This window comes from Chroicocephalus ridibundus, chromosome 10, assembly GCF_963924245.1.
Source record: "Chroicocephalus ridibundus chromosome 10, bChrRid1.1, whole genome shotgun sequence".
Lineage (NCBI taxonomy): Eukaryota > Metazoa > Chordata > Aves > Charadriiformes > Laridae > Chroicocephalus > Chroicocephalus ridibundus.
Window position 1 is genome coordinate 10,864,058 of NC_086293.1, and position 13,548 is coordinate 10,877,605.

Here is a 13,548-nt window from a genome sequence, read left to right on the forward strand (position 1 = left end):
CTCTGAACAGGTTCCTTTACGTAAGTGAATTTCCCTGAATCACTAAATGGTGTATTGTCATCTGAACTCTGTAGTGGGAGGAGAACGCGGAGAGCCCAAGAGCAGGGGAGATGTGACAAAATGCCAAGACCCAGGACTGCTGCTGTTGCAGGAGATGAAAGGCATCATGAAGGACCTTAGTGCCAAGGCCAAACAAATTGTGAAAGAGCTTAAGAAGTAAATAACTCCATCACTGCACAGCAACTGTAGGGCCACTGGATCTACCTGTTACCTGACTGGGCCTGGGGAGGAGGGGAAGCCAAGGGGAATAACAGGCTTGTGTCTTCTCCGTCCTGTGTTCTGGACTACATGCTGCACAGGGCAGTGCGGCCTTTCCCTCCTCCGTGTACAAACTGTCCTCCTAGAACCCTTGCTCTCCTTGAAAACCTGCTAGAGGTTCCTGCAAATGGAACTGGAATACAAACAGTTCTCTGGGGTAAGGTGGGGAGGAAGGGGAATTTGAGGAATTTGTGTGCTGTCTCTTTTTTTTTTTTAATTAAAAAAAAAAGTATTTGCCAACTGTTCTTCTGTGTGTCTTTTAATAGACTTTTCCCATGGGGCAACAAGCTTCAGCCAAAAGGTCAACATTATGCCAATATCTGGCAGGGAGTGTTCCCAACCACCAACACTGCAGAAGACGGATACAAAGGAACTGCACCTGTAAGTGTGTCCCAAAGTGAATTAATTATATGGAAATGAACTTAGTCGTCTTAAAATTGAGATCTGCGTTCAACATAATGAACCAGGGCTGGTTTCCATTCTGATACTCTTTCACCTTTAGATTTTTAAAGTTACAGTATATTTCACTGCAGGCTTGAGTATTACCAAGGGACACTTTTGAAAAGCTAATTGAAAAGTAACGATTACTTTCATTTAAACTTTTGGTTCCTCTTAACTGACCTCTTTTCCCCCTTTCCAGTCAGTTTATAGTCAGATGCTGAAATCCTGCTTGCACTTTTGACATTGCAATTTTTTGAACTTTTGTTTTTTGGGTAGTTGTTCTCAAGGCACAGAAATTGTGCAATAGTTTAAAAGAAATGAAACTTCCCTTTTTGGAAAGATTGAGTCTGTCTAGTGTGGCAAGCAATGGAGTGAATTTTAAGTGCAACCAAGGGTGTGAATGAAGTATTAAATGGTAGTTAAAGCAAGTCCAAAAAGTTTCATCATCAGAGAAGTCTGCACGTGCAAGAGTTGACAGCCACCCTTGCTCTTCGTGGATGGGAAGGGGAATCAAAGTTTTAAGCATGGGTATAGAGGTCAGATCACTAATGCCATGTGCAGGTCTGTGTCTGTTGGTCCAACAGTGCCTCTCTTTAGAGAATCAACCTCCAAAACCAACGAGAAGATGCTACATGCCATAGTGGGAATGTGGTGCTAAGCACATGAAGGATGATAATAGTTCATTATTTCATTCTGGTTTATTTAAATGGAGTATGTTAAAGTGTTACGGTTCAGCGCTACTAATGTGGTGTCTGCTTCTGAGATATGAAGGTAGAAGCTCCTAGGAGAGACAGATGCACCTTCGGCAGACTGGTCTTCAGGATTAAAAATTGTATTTCATGTCGAGTGGCTTAGAGAACTGGCACTTGTGTTATATATCTTGTGTAGGTCACTGCATTTCCTCCCAATGGGTATGGCTTGTACAACATGGTAGGAAATGCCTGGGAATGGACGTCTGACTGGTGGACTGTTCATCATTCACCAGATGAAGTTCACAACCCTGTAAGTATTTTATTGGCATGACGTAAGGTATAGCATTCCCTCTTGCTACTCTGATGTGGTTGCTGTTTGAAAACCTACTGTTTGCTCCCCTCTGCTGTGTCTGGGGTGGGATGGGCTGTGTTCTGGTGAATTAGGAAGTATCACACCAGAGATCATCAACACTGGAATTGCAATGCAGGGTTTTTTGTTTGGTTTTTTTTTTTTTTCTGGATAGGCCTCCACACCTGGTTAGCAGTTGAATACTTCCAAACTGGCATTGTATTCCACAAATCAAGAATTTACCACTGCAGTGGAATTACTTCCAAAAACAAAAAAAAGGAAGTTTTTTTGTTAGCTTATATTGCTACAAGTTGTACTACTTTTTTTTTTATAAGTAGAGAATAAACCATCCTGAATTATCTTTTATGGCTTCTACTAGCTCATTTAAAACTCAATGTGTAATAAAGCTGAAGTTTATGGGGAGAAGTAGCTTACTAGCTTTGACAGGTTAATCTTTGGTTTTCTTTGTGGCAGGCAGAGAAAGAAGTCCTGCAGGGTAAGCTTTGTGGGGGGGCGTTTCTCGTGCGGTATCTCTCAGCAGATTCAAGTTCTAATGTTACCTCTCTTCCTCTCTTATTTGTCCAGGATGACTAAACCTGAGAAATGCACTGCTCTGCTCTCACAGAGCTTGTTTTGTTCAGACACCGTTGTCTGTAATGAGAAAAACAGTTAAACCTCACGGGGCAGGAGCTCTCCGTTTGCAGGACTTGAGTGTCCCCGTGCTGTGGTCTCTTTGATGTGTGTAGTCTGTCTTTGGTATGCCGGACATGACTGCAGGCCTTTCTGGGAAGTCAGGAATTGGAAATGGCTTGAGGAGCTTATTAAACTTTTTTTTGCTGTTCTGTACCTTGCAGAGGTTGACATTCTGCCTTCTAGGAGGAGGTTGCTAGCATGAGAAATAGACTTACCTCGGGGTCTAGGTTGCCCTAGGTCTGTACCAGCAGTTTCACCACTCTGATGGGGCACCTGGAGACCTCCCAACCCATACCAGTCACATCAGCCCATTTCTAATTAGTTGTATCCCAGTAAGAAGCCGCAGGTCCCTCTAGTGACATCAGCTGTTGTTGGGCAGTGTGCTACATGCATCTTCCCAAGAAATGCTTGGGACTGTAGCTTTTTTTTCTTGTTTGATCTTAAAATAGGATGGCCTATTCTTTAATTTTTGTGTTAGTGGCCTAGCAATAGCTAAAGAACCTCATTTTCCTTGGGGACCTTGGCTGTGTTGTATCTCCATCTACTACTTTTCTCACATACTGCACAAATTCATATGATGTGATTTAAGTATTTCATAGTAGCCAAAATTTTCGGCCAGTTTCTGTAATTCAGTACTAATGGAAAGCTGTATTGCATGAATTGTCTCTTGAATGTATAAATGCACCTGTCTTTTTCCCCACATTGGCTGATGGCTTGCATACATATACAGCTGAAATTTATATAGAGCTTACATTTAGCATTCAAACTGATGCTTTAGAATTATTTTTTTTTCCTGTTTGCATACTGATTGATTAGGGAAGAAACATCTGCTGTCTTGCAGTTCTGTTTCCATTCTGGTGGGGTTTTCACATGCAATTAAGGATAATTTTTTTTGTGTACCTTATGAATGGAAACAAGGCCACTTTAAGAGCAACATTTCTAAAGATGAAGTCTTGAGTAACTGGCAGAATGTAAATTTAGATGAAAGTGAAGGACAACAAAACTAGCAAACTTTCAGAGTAGAGTATTGATTTGACTGCAGCCTGGTAAGTCAGGGGAGGCGGAGCGTGAGCAGGGCTGAGCTTTCAGTTCCAGACTCTGTGGTCTCCATGGTTTGTGCCAGGGAAGTTTCTGCTTTGTCCCTCTTGCTGCTGAAGCTTCACCACGGTGCCTGGAACCAACATCGGTATGTGGTGCCTTAATTGGGGTGGGGGGAAGGACCCCTTGCCCACCCTTTCAGAGACAGACAGCGTCTGGGGAGAGCACGGCTCTGGCTGTTCGCAGCATGTTGCAGCTCTCCCTCTTGTTCCTCTCCCAGTCCAACACCTACTGCAGTTGTGGCTCCTTCTTTGTGCAGTGGCCACTCGGGGCCAGGAGAAGCAGTCGGCTCTCTAGGAGTCGTCTTCCCTAGCAAGAAGTGGCAACACTGGGAAGCAAAAATAGAGTAACTGGGACAAGTATAGGGAATAAAAACACTTTTGATGTTGTTTATATATAGACCTTCAGCCTGGAGAAGAGAAGGCTCTGGGGAGACCTTTGAGCCCCTTCCAGTCCCTAAAGGGGCTCCAGGAAAGCTGGGGAGGGACTCTGGATCAGGGAGGGGAGCCATGGGACGAGGGGGAATGGTTTTACGCTGGAAGAGGGGAGATATAGATGAGATCTGAGGCAGAAATTCTCTGCTGTGAGGGTGGTGAGCCCCTGGCCCAGGTTGCCCGGAGAAGCTGTGGCTGCCCCATCCCTGGAGGGGTTCAAGGCCAGGTTGGACGGGGCTTGGAGCAGCCTGGTCTGGTGGGAGGTGTCCCTGCCCAGGGCAGGGGGTGGCACTGGGTGGGCTTTAACGTCCCTTCCAACCCAAACCATTCTGTGATTCTATGAACGTAGAAGTCACAGATCTTGGGTCTATTGCACCTAAATAGGTTTAGAGATTTTCGTTTGTTTTTGTCTGTAGGTGAGCATAAGGTTCTGTGCATCATTTGTTTAAACAGATACCTGTTACAGGTTCTGTGTCATCCCTGGCAAAGTCTTAGAGCTTTTTTTTATGTAAGGTGACTGGCTTTTGTAGGTGAAAGGCATGGAACAACTAATTCATGTGGAAGTTACTGTGGTAATTGTGGGAAAAAAAACCTCCAGGAATCTTCATCCAAAGAGTAGCCTTCAGCTAATCCATTCCCTGCCATTGGTGCTAATTAACTGCATCTTATTTTGTTTTATAAAGAAAAATAGATTCCTCTGTCTGTGTCAGCCTTCTCAGCTTGTCCGAGTTGCACAAAATCCAGGTAGAATCATATATTTTGCTGAACTACAGCTACTGTGGTATGATGCTTGGAAAAAAAATAAATTAAAAAATCATTTTTCTTAAGTATTGCAGTGCTGCATTTTCATTAGAACGACTTATTTAAACGAGATGCTTTTGTGTTCATAATGTCAATGCAGCAGAGCTTCCGTGTTGAATTAAGGTAATGGTGAGAAACAACCATCGTGTGACTTTTGCTCTCTTAAACTCAAGTGGCTATTGAGTTTGCTTAGGTTTTTAAATTTGGCACAAACATTTTGCAGACACTTCAGAAAGTTTTTAAAAATTAGGTGTTAACAATGATGCTTTTAGTATGTTTTTTTTTTTTTTTTGGTTGGAAACTAATGTCAGAATGTAGTGTCTGAGGCAGAGCACTTCAAAGTGAATTCCAAAGGGTTTTTCTGATTAAATGGATAAGGAAACTGAATCTCATAATGTGAAAAGGTGTCCCAAAATAGCCTGGCTGCCGTATCTTCTGAGACATTAAAAATGATTAGCACCATATCTATCAGAGCCAATCTCTTAAGTCCCTCCAGAGTACAAGGCAGCGTAACCTATATATAGGATGTGTTCTTTCTGCCTAAAAGACTAAGAATTCTTCTAGAGGGTCAGAGCTTAGTGAAAGTTTAATGCATTTAGTTTAACATCTGAAATCTTCAAAGAGGTTTTCTAGTACTGGAGAGATTTTGGGTACACTGTGGACAGGTTACAAGGAATGTATGGAATTTGGCATACAGGTATTTATTTTTCCTGTAATTGATCGGCTTGCATTCACAAATAACTACCAGGAGCAAAAATAAACTGGGACACCTGAAAGTGCTTTGTAAGTTGTTTGCTGCTTTTTAAGGTATTAGATTTAAATTATGCTCTAACAATGGAACAAACGTTCTTCCTCTTCTGTGCCAGGTATAGGACCTGTGTAGGTAAGTATTGAAGCCAAATAAACAAACTTAAAAGACTTTTTTTTTTTTTTAATGCAGCTCAGTTAGTAGATAGAACACAGAGCTTGGTACTGTGTCCTCGAAGTGGTAAGCTGTGAAGTGCCACAGCGCTGGACACCGTTAGCAGTAGCAGGTTTGGGGGATGCAGCCAGACTCGCCAGTCGCTGGAAGTGAAAGGCATCGTAATGTGGTAGGGGCTTGACTTTTAAGAGCAGAGCATCAGTATAACTGGAGATTTGTTTGTACAGACCTTTCTTTAAGAATTTAATTAGACACTTCTACAACTAAAAGCCTCCTCGACTAGTCTAGTCCAAACCCTTATTTGTGTAATAGCAGTGGCTTGTGCAGAACATAAGGAGCAAGTGGCTCTTATTTGGAATTCTTCTTCTCACCAGATCTGTGTAGTGAACTGCAAATGTCTCTGGTTTTGACTTAAGCAAATGAAAGTGTCCCCATTTTACAAGCACACTGGACCGGTGGGGGTCGGTGGGCTGTACTTAGACCCGCTGTGAAAGCAAACAAACAGCACTGTATTTGGAGGGGGTTAAGTAACAAATTGTGTATGGTGAATGACTTGTCATCTGGAACACAGTGATCGGTCCCTCGATTTCCCGTGAGACAGTGGGCTCATTACTCCCCCAGGAAAAAATGGGAAGTATCCAAGCCAGTGACACTCACTTGGTGCAGCAGGATAGTCCAGTGGGAGTCTCCTGTATCAGGAAGCGAGAACAAACCAGAATAAGCCAAATCCACAATAGCTGCTTGTGGAAAACTTTTACAGTTGGAAGTAACTTCTAAACTTTCTGAATTTCAAGTGGAATGGTGTCTCTCAACTGTGACCTGTTCTAATTTCCCCTCGCCTCTCAGCACAGTTCTCGCCCGTGCTCTGTGTTCACCAACCACTAAAAGCCTTTCTAAGCAGGGCTTTGTCCTGCGTTTGAATTTAGGGTGCCAGAGTGGGGTCTGCCACGGCTCTTCCCCAGCACACCTTGTGCGTTCTGGGGATCCTTTCGTGAGGGATTCTGTACTCGAGTGAGTGCTGGGAGACTGGGGAGCTGCCTCTTGCTGCTCTTCTCTGAATTGTTTGGCTTGCACTTGAAGACATCCCGGAGTCGCACAGAATGGGGCCACACAGCCGTACAACCACAGCCTTGCAGCGTGTCTTAATCGTGTAGGTGAAATGGTTTTTTGTGTGGTCAAACTCAGTTTGGAGGGAGTTACAACATCCGCTTGAGAAAATGTAAAACTGATATTCAGCTCCTCCAGCATTGGTCGTGGTGAAAAGCTGCTGGCAGAAAGAAGTGCTTCTGGGCTGATTTTTTCCTAATGAGTGGGAGAAAAATCCACAGTTTAAGACATACTCACAAAACGTGTTTCTTTACTGGATCTTGCAGTTACTATTTGGTGCACAAGGGCAGGACTAGGAAGCACTAGAGTTGGGTTTTGTTGTTGTTTAAACAACGTAAGTGATCATTTGGCAGACAGCAGTCAAGTGGTGTGTGAGATCAATCAAACCACAATCCCTTTATGGGGCCATTTTAACTGTGGTGACTTCTGGCTCAGATTTTTTTGGTTTTTTTATATATATATAGTGCATAGTTTCTTATGACCTGCAGTTCTGTTTGAAAACTGATTTAGCTCAAAAAAAAAAAAGTGGCTGTGTAGCTGACGGCCTAGAAAATTATCATGCAACTTCAGAAAGTATTTGTTTGACGTAATGAAAGAAATACAACTTTCTTTTTCATTTAAAAAAAGCCCAAACAAACCTGTGGTGTTTTTTTAATAACTCTTTAAAGAATAATCCTACTTATAAGCTTTGGTAATTGAACGCATAAGCGCTTGTAATTATGCAATCAGACTATAATATGTCTGTTACAACATTATACTACAAAATAAACTTGCCAATACACAGTAGATTCTGTTCTTTAAATCTGGGATCAAAGTCTGAACAGCTCTGGCGCTCTACGTAGGGACAGCAAACGTCCTTCAACTTCTGCACCAGATGGTACAGTTCTCCAGACAATGGCATAAAACAGTATTGTTTGATGGAACAAAGATTTGCTTGTTTTAATCAAATGTGACCTTAATTGCCGTGCTCTGATTAGTTGTTTATTATGGATAAGAACTATTAAAGCAGGTTTCCTTTATCTATAAGGAAGACACAAGCATGAGCAAATACTAACATTGCAGGGTTTCTCCTTTTTTTAATTACATGAAATAAGTGATACTGGGCTGTGACATTGTCTGGCCAAAGTGAGATAATGTTTGTACGCTTGTACTTTACCAAGTATGTTAAATGCAGGCATTATTCTGGAGGAGCCTTTGACTGGGGCGATCTTGGCTTTCCAGGACGCCAGACCTGAGGTCTGGGTAGTTCTGTGGGAGACAAAGCAGTGAGGTGTTTTGGTGTTTGGTTGGTTTTCTCGGTACTCTCCAAGCAGCCAGCGCTCAGACAGGGATGAGTTTACACTTCTGCGTCTAAAGATGTAGGGACTGGTAAGGTTCTTTGTAGAAGAAGAGAAAGTTTAAGCGAGTGATGTAGGTAGGAGAAAGACCACCCTGAGGAAAGGACTCTGCTCAGAAGGGCACGTATGGAACTCTCATGTGCAGCGTCAGAAGCAGGGTGTTGCCTGTAAGGGACATCTAGCTCTTAACACCTTTCAAGAAATTGAAATCTCTTATTCCCGCTTGTCTGTAGGGACTTGGCTTCTTCCTTTACCTCAGCCTGGAGCTGGGAATAGGGCCTTGTTTTGCATAACGAAGATGGATCACGCTACAGGTAGAGCAAGACCAAGGAGCTGCAGCACCTTTCTACCTACCTGGAAAGAATTGTTCAACTTCATACGCCAAGGAAATAGAGACCAGGCAGCTTCTTCCTGCATGTGACACGTTTGAGGTTTCTTCAGCAAGGCTGGAGTAGAGAAAGGAGTGTAAAACAAGACATGTTTTACATGCAGTCCGGGGGAAGGACAGCTGCTTGCCTGGAGCTTTACCGTGGTGTCTGAGCTGGGAACTTACTGGGAGCTGTAGTAAAGGGCTCCTGAGGCAAAGGGATGCAAATCCAGCCCTTGGCTGCTGGGATGCCAACACATCATCAGGGGACTTCGAAGTCCTCAGTCTCTAGCGCTAAGTAGGGGGCTTGCACGGGATGCAAAAGCAAACCATTAGAGAAAGGATTCCAGTGCCACATTCTCCTCAGGCAGACAAACCTGGGGTGCAGAAGTTCCAAACAATGTAAAGGGTGGTGGGGATGTTCATCAGTCTGTAATAACAATGTCTTTTTCACTTAGTTTTGGTTGCTTTCAGATCAGCCTGCCTGGTTTGCCAGGGACCTTGGTGATGAGCTGCACGCTGAATAATCACTGCCTGCTGTGCTCGGTCTTGTGGTTTGGATTTTAACTCTGCGATAGCCTTCAAATGAGACTGAGGGGCCTTGTACGCTGCATTTTTGACACTAGGAAGGAGAACTGAATTCACTCACCTTCTGAGGCTCTGCGCTCCTTTTTTAACCTCCCTCAACTGGAGCGCAGTGACCAGCTGAGAAGGGTGTTAGTCCACTCGGTCTCTTGCACACAGTTACTTGCGCATTTGATTTTATACCTATGTAAGTAGCTGGCTACAACTATGGGAAATGTGTTTATCCCAGCTTCCTTTTATCTTTTTCTTTGTTCAACTGCAGTGCAAGACAGGGCAATGTCAACAGCAAGGGAACTAAACACAGCCCATGGACAGTTGTCAAATGGGCACATTGTTTCTCTGCCTGATGTCTAGTGATTTTTCTGCTTTTACAAGAACTTTGCCAGTTGTTTTATGATAAACTCTTTACCTTCAGTGTTTTTAAAGTGTGGTGTAATAGAGTAGACTATTGGAGAATACTAAATCAGATTTTTGCAGGTGATAAATCATTCCAGTGCTGTAATCCTGCTTCAGAGGCTGGGGGGTTTCAATTTAACTTGGTTTGTCGTTATCAAATAACCTTTGCTCAGTTTTTGCCTGGCAGAAGATATTTGTAATTAATAAAAAGAGCTTATGCAATTACCATTTTCTTTGGTTCACATGCTTCTTCAGTGTATGTTATCCCTCTGTAATGGCTGAAACATACAATAGTCTTATGGTTGGACAGTAAACCTTCTAATCCGAAATTAGCGTGCTCCTCTTAGTTTATAAAAGTTACTTTGGAGCTAATAGCAAAGACTGCAGCTCTGTGTTTGCGTTACAGTTTTTAATGGGAAATCCTGCTCAGCGGCTCCATTGTTCTCTGGTTTGTCTTGTTCTCATGTGGCTTTTTTTAGGTCAGTTTTATTCTGGCTGGCTCTACCCTGCCTTCCCCCAAAATGAGATTAACAGGCTGTTGGAGTTGATTGTGCTTGTTTAGAGCCTTATCTAGGAGCGGGGCTCGGAGCATCTACAGGCGGGTTTTGTGAAGACTGTTTCCAGAGACCTCGGAATCGCAGTAAGCCTGTCCTGTGGAGGAGCACCCTGGCTTGGGAAGGAGCGGACACTGCCTGTGGGTGGGGTTTCCTTGAGCATTTGTAGGGTATAAATGCAGTAGTAGGCTTTGCTTTTTCTTCTCCCCCCCCCCCCATCTCGTAATATTTTGCACTAAATGTGAAACTGCTGAAGTTTCAATAGGGTAAGCTTTCCATATGAAGACTCCCAAAGCAGTCCCACTCGGTGGCTGCAGTCAGTACCTTCTGTAGTACTGGCATCAGCTTCAGGGGTTTCTTACAGTCCCCGTGGTTTATATTCAGTGTTACAAATCCTTGTGGTCTCTTGATTCTTCTAGAACCTCACCTCTGGTAATGCCGGAGCTGGGTGGGGAACAGCTAGATCTCTTGATAATGAGAAAAGCAGGAGAGGTGTGAAATCCCCTCTTTAGGAACCTGCTTCTTACAGGGAAGCTATTCCTGGATCCAGGAGATGCTGCAGAACTGAAATTTTTCTTTGGTGACTGCATTTATATTGGTCAAGGTGTCATTCTCAAAGCTTTGCAGAACACACGGGACCCTGCAGGTACCTCCAGGATAAATGGCTGGCTGCTGGACAAATAATTGGCAGAATGTCTTTTTCAGCAGCTGTCTGTTTTTAACCTATTATGGTGCTTTTTTATGATACTATTTTATATCAGTTACATACTCTGTAGCAATGAATTCTTTTTTCCTAACTGGTAAAAACTGGGCTGATGGCTTTCTTGTAACCTGTATTTTTTGATTTAGGTAATGGTCTTAGCAGAAAGTGCAGGGATGAATGTCACAGCTTTTTTTTTTTTTTTTCTTCCTCTATTCCACAAGTTTTTCTGATAAGGTTTTGTCTAGAAATGCAGACTTGATTTAGACATGCTACCAACCAGTGAAGAAACAGCTTGTACCTCAAGTTAAGTGAAAAATTCTTCATTGGAGGCTTGTACATCATAAGAAAATGTTTTTGTTGCATGCCAGTGTAACATGTACAGAAATAGAAATACATGCAAATCTTACAACTTTGAGAGGATTCTTAGTGGCGATATGGACTTCTAGGCTAGGCTTGCTGCCTGACTAATAAAACACAATTGATTTTCCTGGTCTTGTTTGTCACTCCAATAAAACAGGTATTCTCGTGGCTCCTTCCTAAAAGTAGTTTCTCAACGCGTGTGGAGCGTAGGAAGCACGTAAGGATGTTTGGTATCAGGAGTGGGAACGTGAAGTATAGCAGCAGTCTCCAAGCAGGAGATGGGCGCAGTAGGAACTTCTACAGCTAAAAGTAATGAGGTGGGGGAATTGCTCGCCTGTGTAATAAATATGCATCAAAGCAAGCAAGAGAGTGTGTTATTGAGGAAGCCCAGGTTTCTTCTGCAACTATTAGGCTGTCCTCTGGAGTTGGAATTGGAAAAGAACAGTGAAATAACCTCGTTAAATCAATTCTAGGGCCAATTTCATAAGCACTTCAAATAAATCTCACACTGCAAATGTACATGCAGTTACAAAATTGTTGTTTGTAAGTGCAGTGCTTTCTGCAGACCTTTTTAGCTGTCACGATCTCACATGGTAACAAATTCAGTGCATAGTGGCTGGGGGATGATACGAATGTCTTGCTGCACAGTCACTAACTTGGGTTTCAGACTTGATTTTGTGCTGAAAGAGAATAAGCAGCAAACATGGGGCACTACAGCCCCTGATTGCGACTGGACACCAAACAATGTAACCGTGTTTAGAAAAGTTAAGTTCTCCCCGTACCCCTTTGGGAGGCTCCTGGGTTTCCATGTGTTTGTTTCAAAGCAGTGGAACTGATGAGAATCACAGATTTTGCTCCCTGTGCAGGCCAATGTGGGAAAATTTCCTAATTTCTCATTAGGAAAAGTCTAGAACTACAGAAAGGTCCCCATTTTCATAGCTCAGTGCTGCTGGTGGTTGCCACCATGCTTTTTCCAGCCTGTGATCAGGTGCTTTATGGAAACGCAACACGAGGTGTTCTTGGGCAGTGGGCAGCAACTCTGATGTTAAATATCTGCAGCTGGGGGGTAGGGAGAACAAGTACTGTCACCTGTCTGCATGCCTCTTACAACAGAATTATTTCAAGCTGTCTGGTTCAGACAGACACAGCTGAAATTTGCTGACTTTGAGTATTTATGGCTGCTCCTTAGCCATCTCCCTCTTCTGACAGCTTTTTACCTTTACCCTGTAATTGGCGGATTTTCTTCCTCGAGTACTAACCCGTGTCCTCATCTCTGCAGAAGGGGCCCGCATCGGGGACGGACCGAGTGAAGAAGGGTGGATCCTACATGTGCCATAAGGTAATGTGAAAAGGCCTGGGCTATTTGCATATTGATCTTGCCCCTGCAAGTACCTGACTTGACAACAAAACCATCTTCTGCTGGAGTTTCCTGGCAGCCTGGGTGCTTGTTAAGGGTTTTCGTGCAATTTAAGGAAGAGTGATACCTGATGTTCTTAAGGAATGCTTTTTGGTTAGTTTGGAATTAAACAAACTTCTTTATCCAGTATGGTTTTTTAGATGTCAGAGTTAACATTGAGGTATGCCTCTAATGCTATTTTTACTCTAGTGCCTGGGTGACACTTGTAAAAGTATGGAGGTGACTTTTTTTAGTTCTAGAAAGACTCTGGATTCAGAAAGGATATCAGGTGTTTGCAGCAAGATCTCTGGGAGATGAATGTTTCAGCTTCGTTGACAGCGGACTTGAAATTATTTCTGAAAAGTCTGGATGCCAGATCGCAATGCAATAGCTGTTCATGAGATAAATCATGTTTTAAACTCTGTTCATGCAGTGCTGGAAAAAAATGCTCATTGTAGATCTCCTTTTTCATTAAAGCTGTCCTGTTCTTTTTCCCTTTCAAAGCCTGCAGCTGGCAAATCAGTCTCATAATTAGATTAAATTTGCTACAGTGAGATCCCATTTTCTACACTGATTTCCTTCTTAGGTGAAATCAATGTCAGATGTTAATTAGCAGTTTTGATTAAATTAACAGTGGAATAGACTCTTCTTCAGTGATGAATAATGTGACCCATTTTAAAAGCTTGTGAAGATTCTAGTCTGTCCTAGTCTTTTTTTTGTAGGTGATAAAACTAGGCTGTGTATTAAGACACAAAAAACCCCCCACTGAATACGATTAGTAGGAGGGCTCTTTATTAGGTGCCTAAAAATCTATTCAGATTTTTTTCAGATGCTGTCCTACCTCTCAGAGTTGACAGAGGCTAAAATTGCACCTTTTTACCTGCATGCTTCGCAGCTCCTTTTATTTTCAAAATAGTTCAGCTTCTAAGTACTGCTGTGGGTCGGGGTAGACGTCTGAGTGCGGGAGGCAGAGTGTGCGTGGGCTCTGCCCTGCG

General features: G+C 42.9%; 1 protein-coding gene across 1 annotated transcript in view; it reads left to right on the forward strand.

Moving 5' to 3' along the window:
* The window catches only part of SUMF1 (sulfatase modifying factor 1), a 39,215-nt gene that overhangs the window by 22,461 nt on the left and 3,206 nt on the right, over positions 1-13,548 (forward strand). Inside the window, exons 6-8 of the mRNA XM_063347830.1 lie at positions 585-699; positions 1,648-1,761; positions 12,437-12,496. Of these exons, the coding sequence (XP_063203900.1) occupies positions 585-699; positions 1,648-1,761; positions 12,437-12,496 (289 nt within the window). The remainder of the gene's footprint in view (positions 1-584; positions 700-1,647; positions 1,762-12,436; positions 12,497-13,548) is intronic.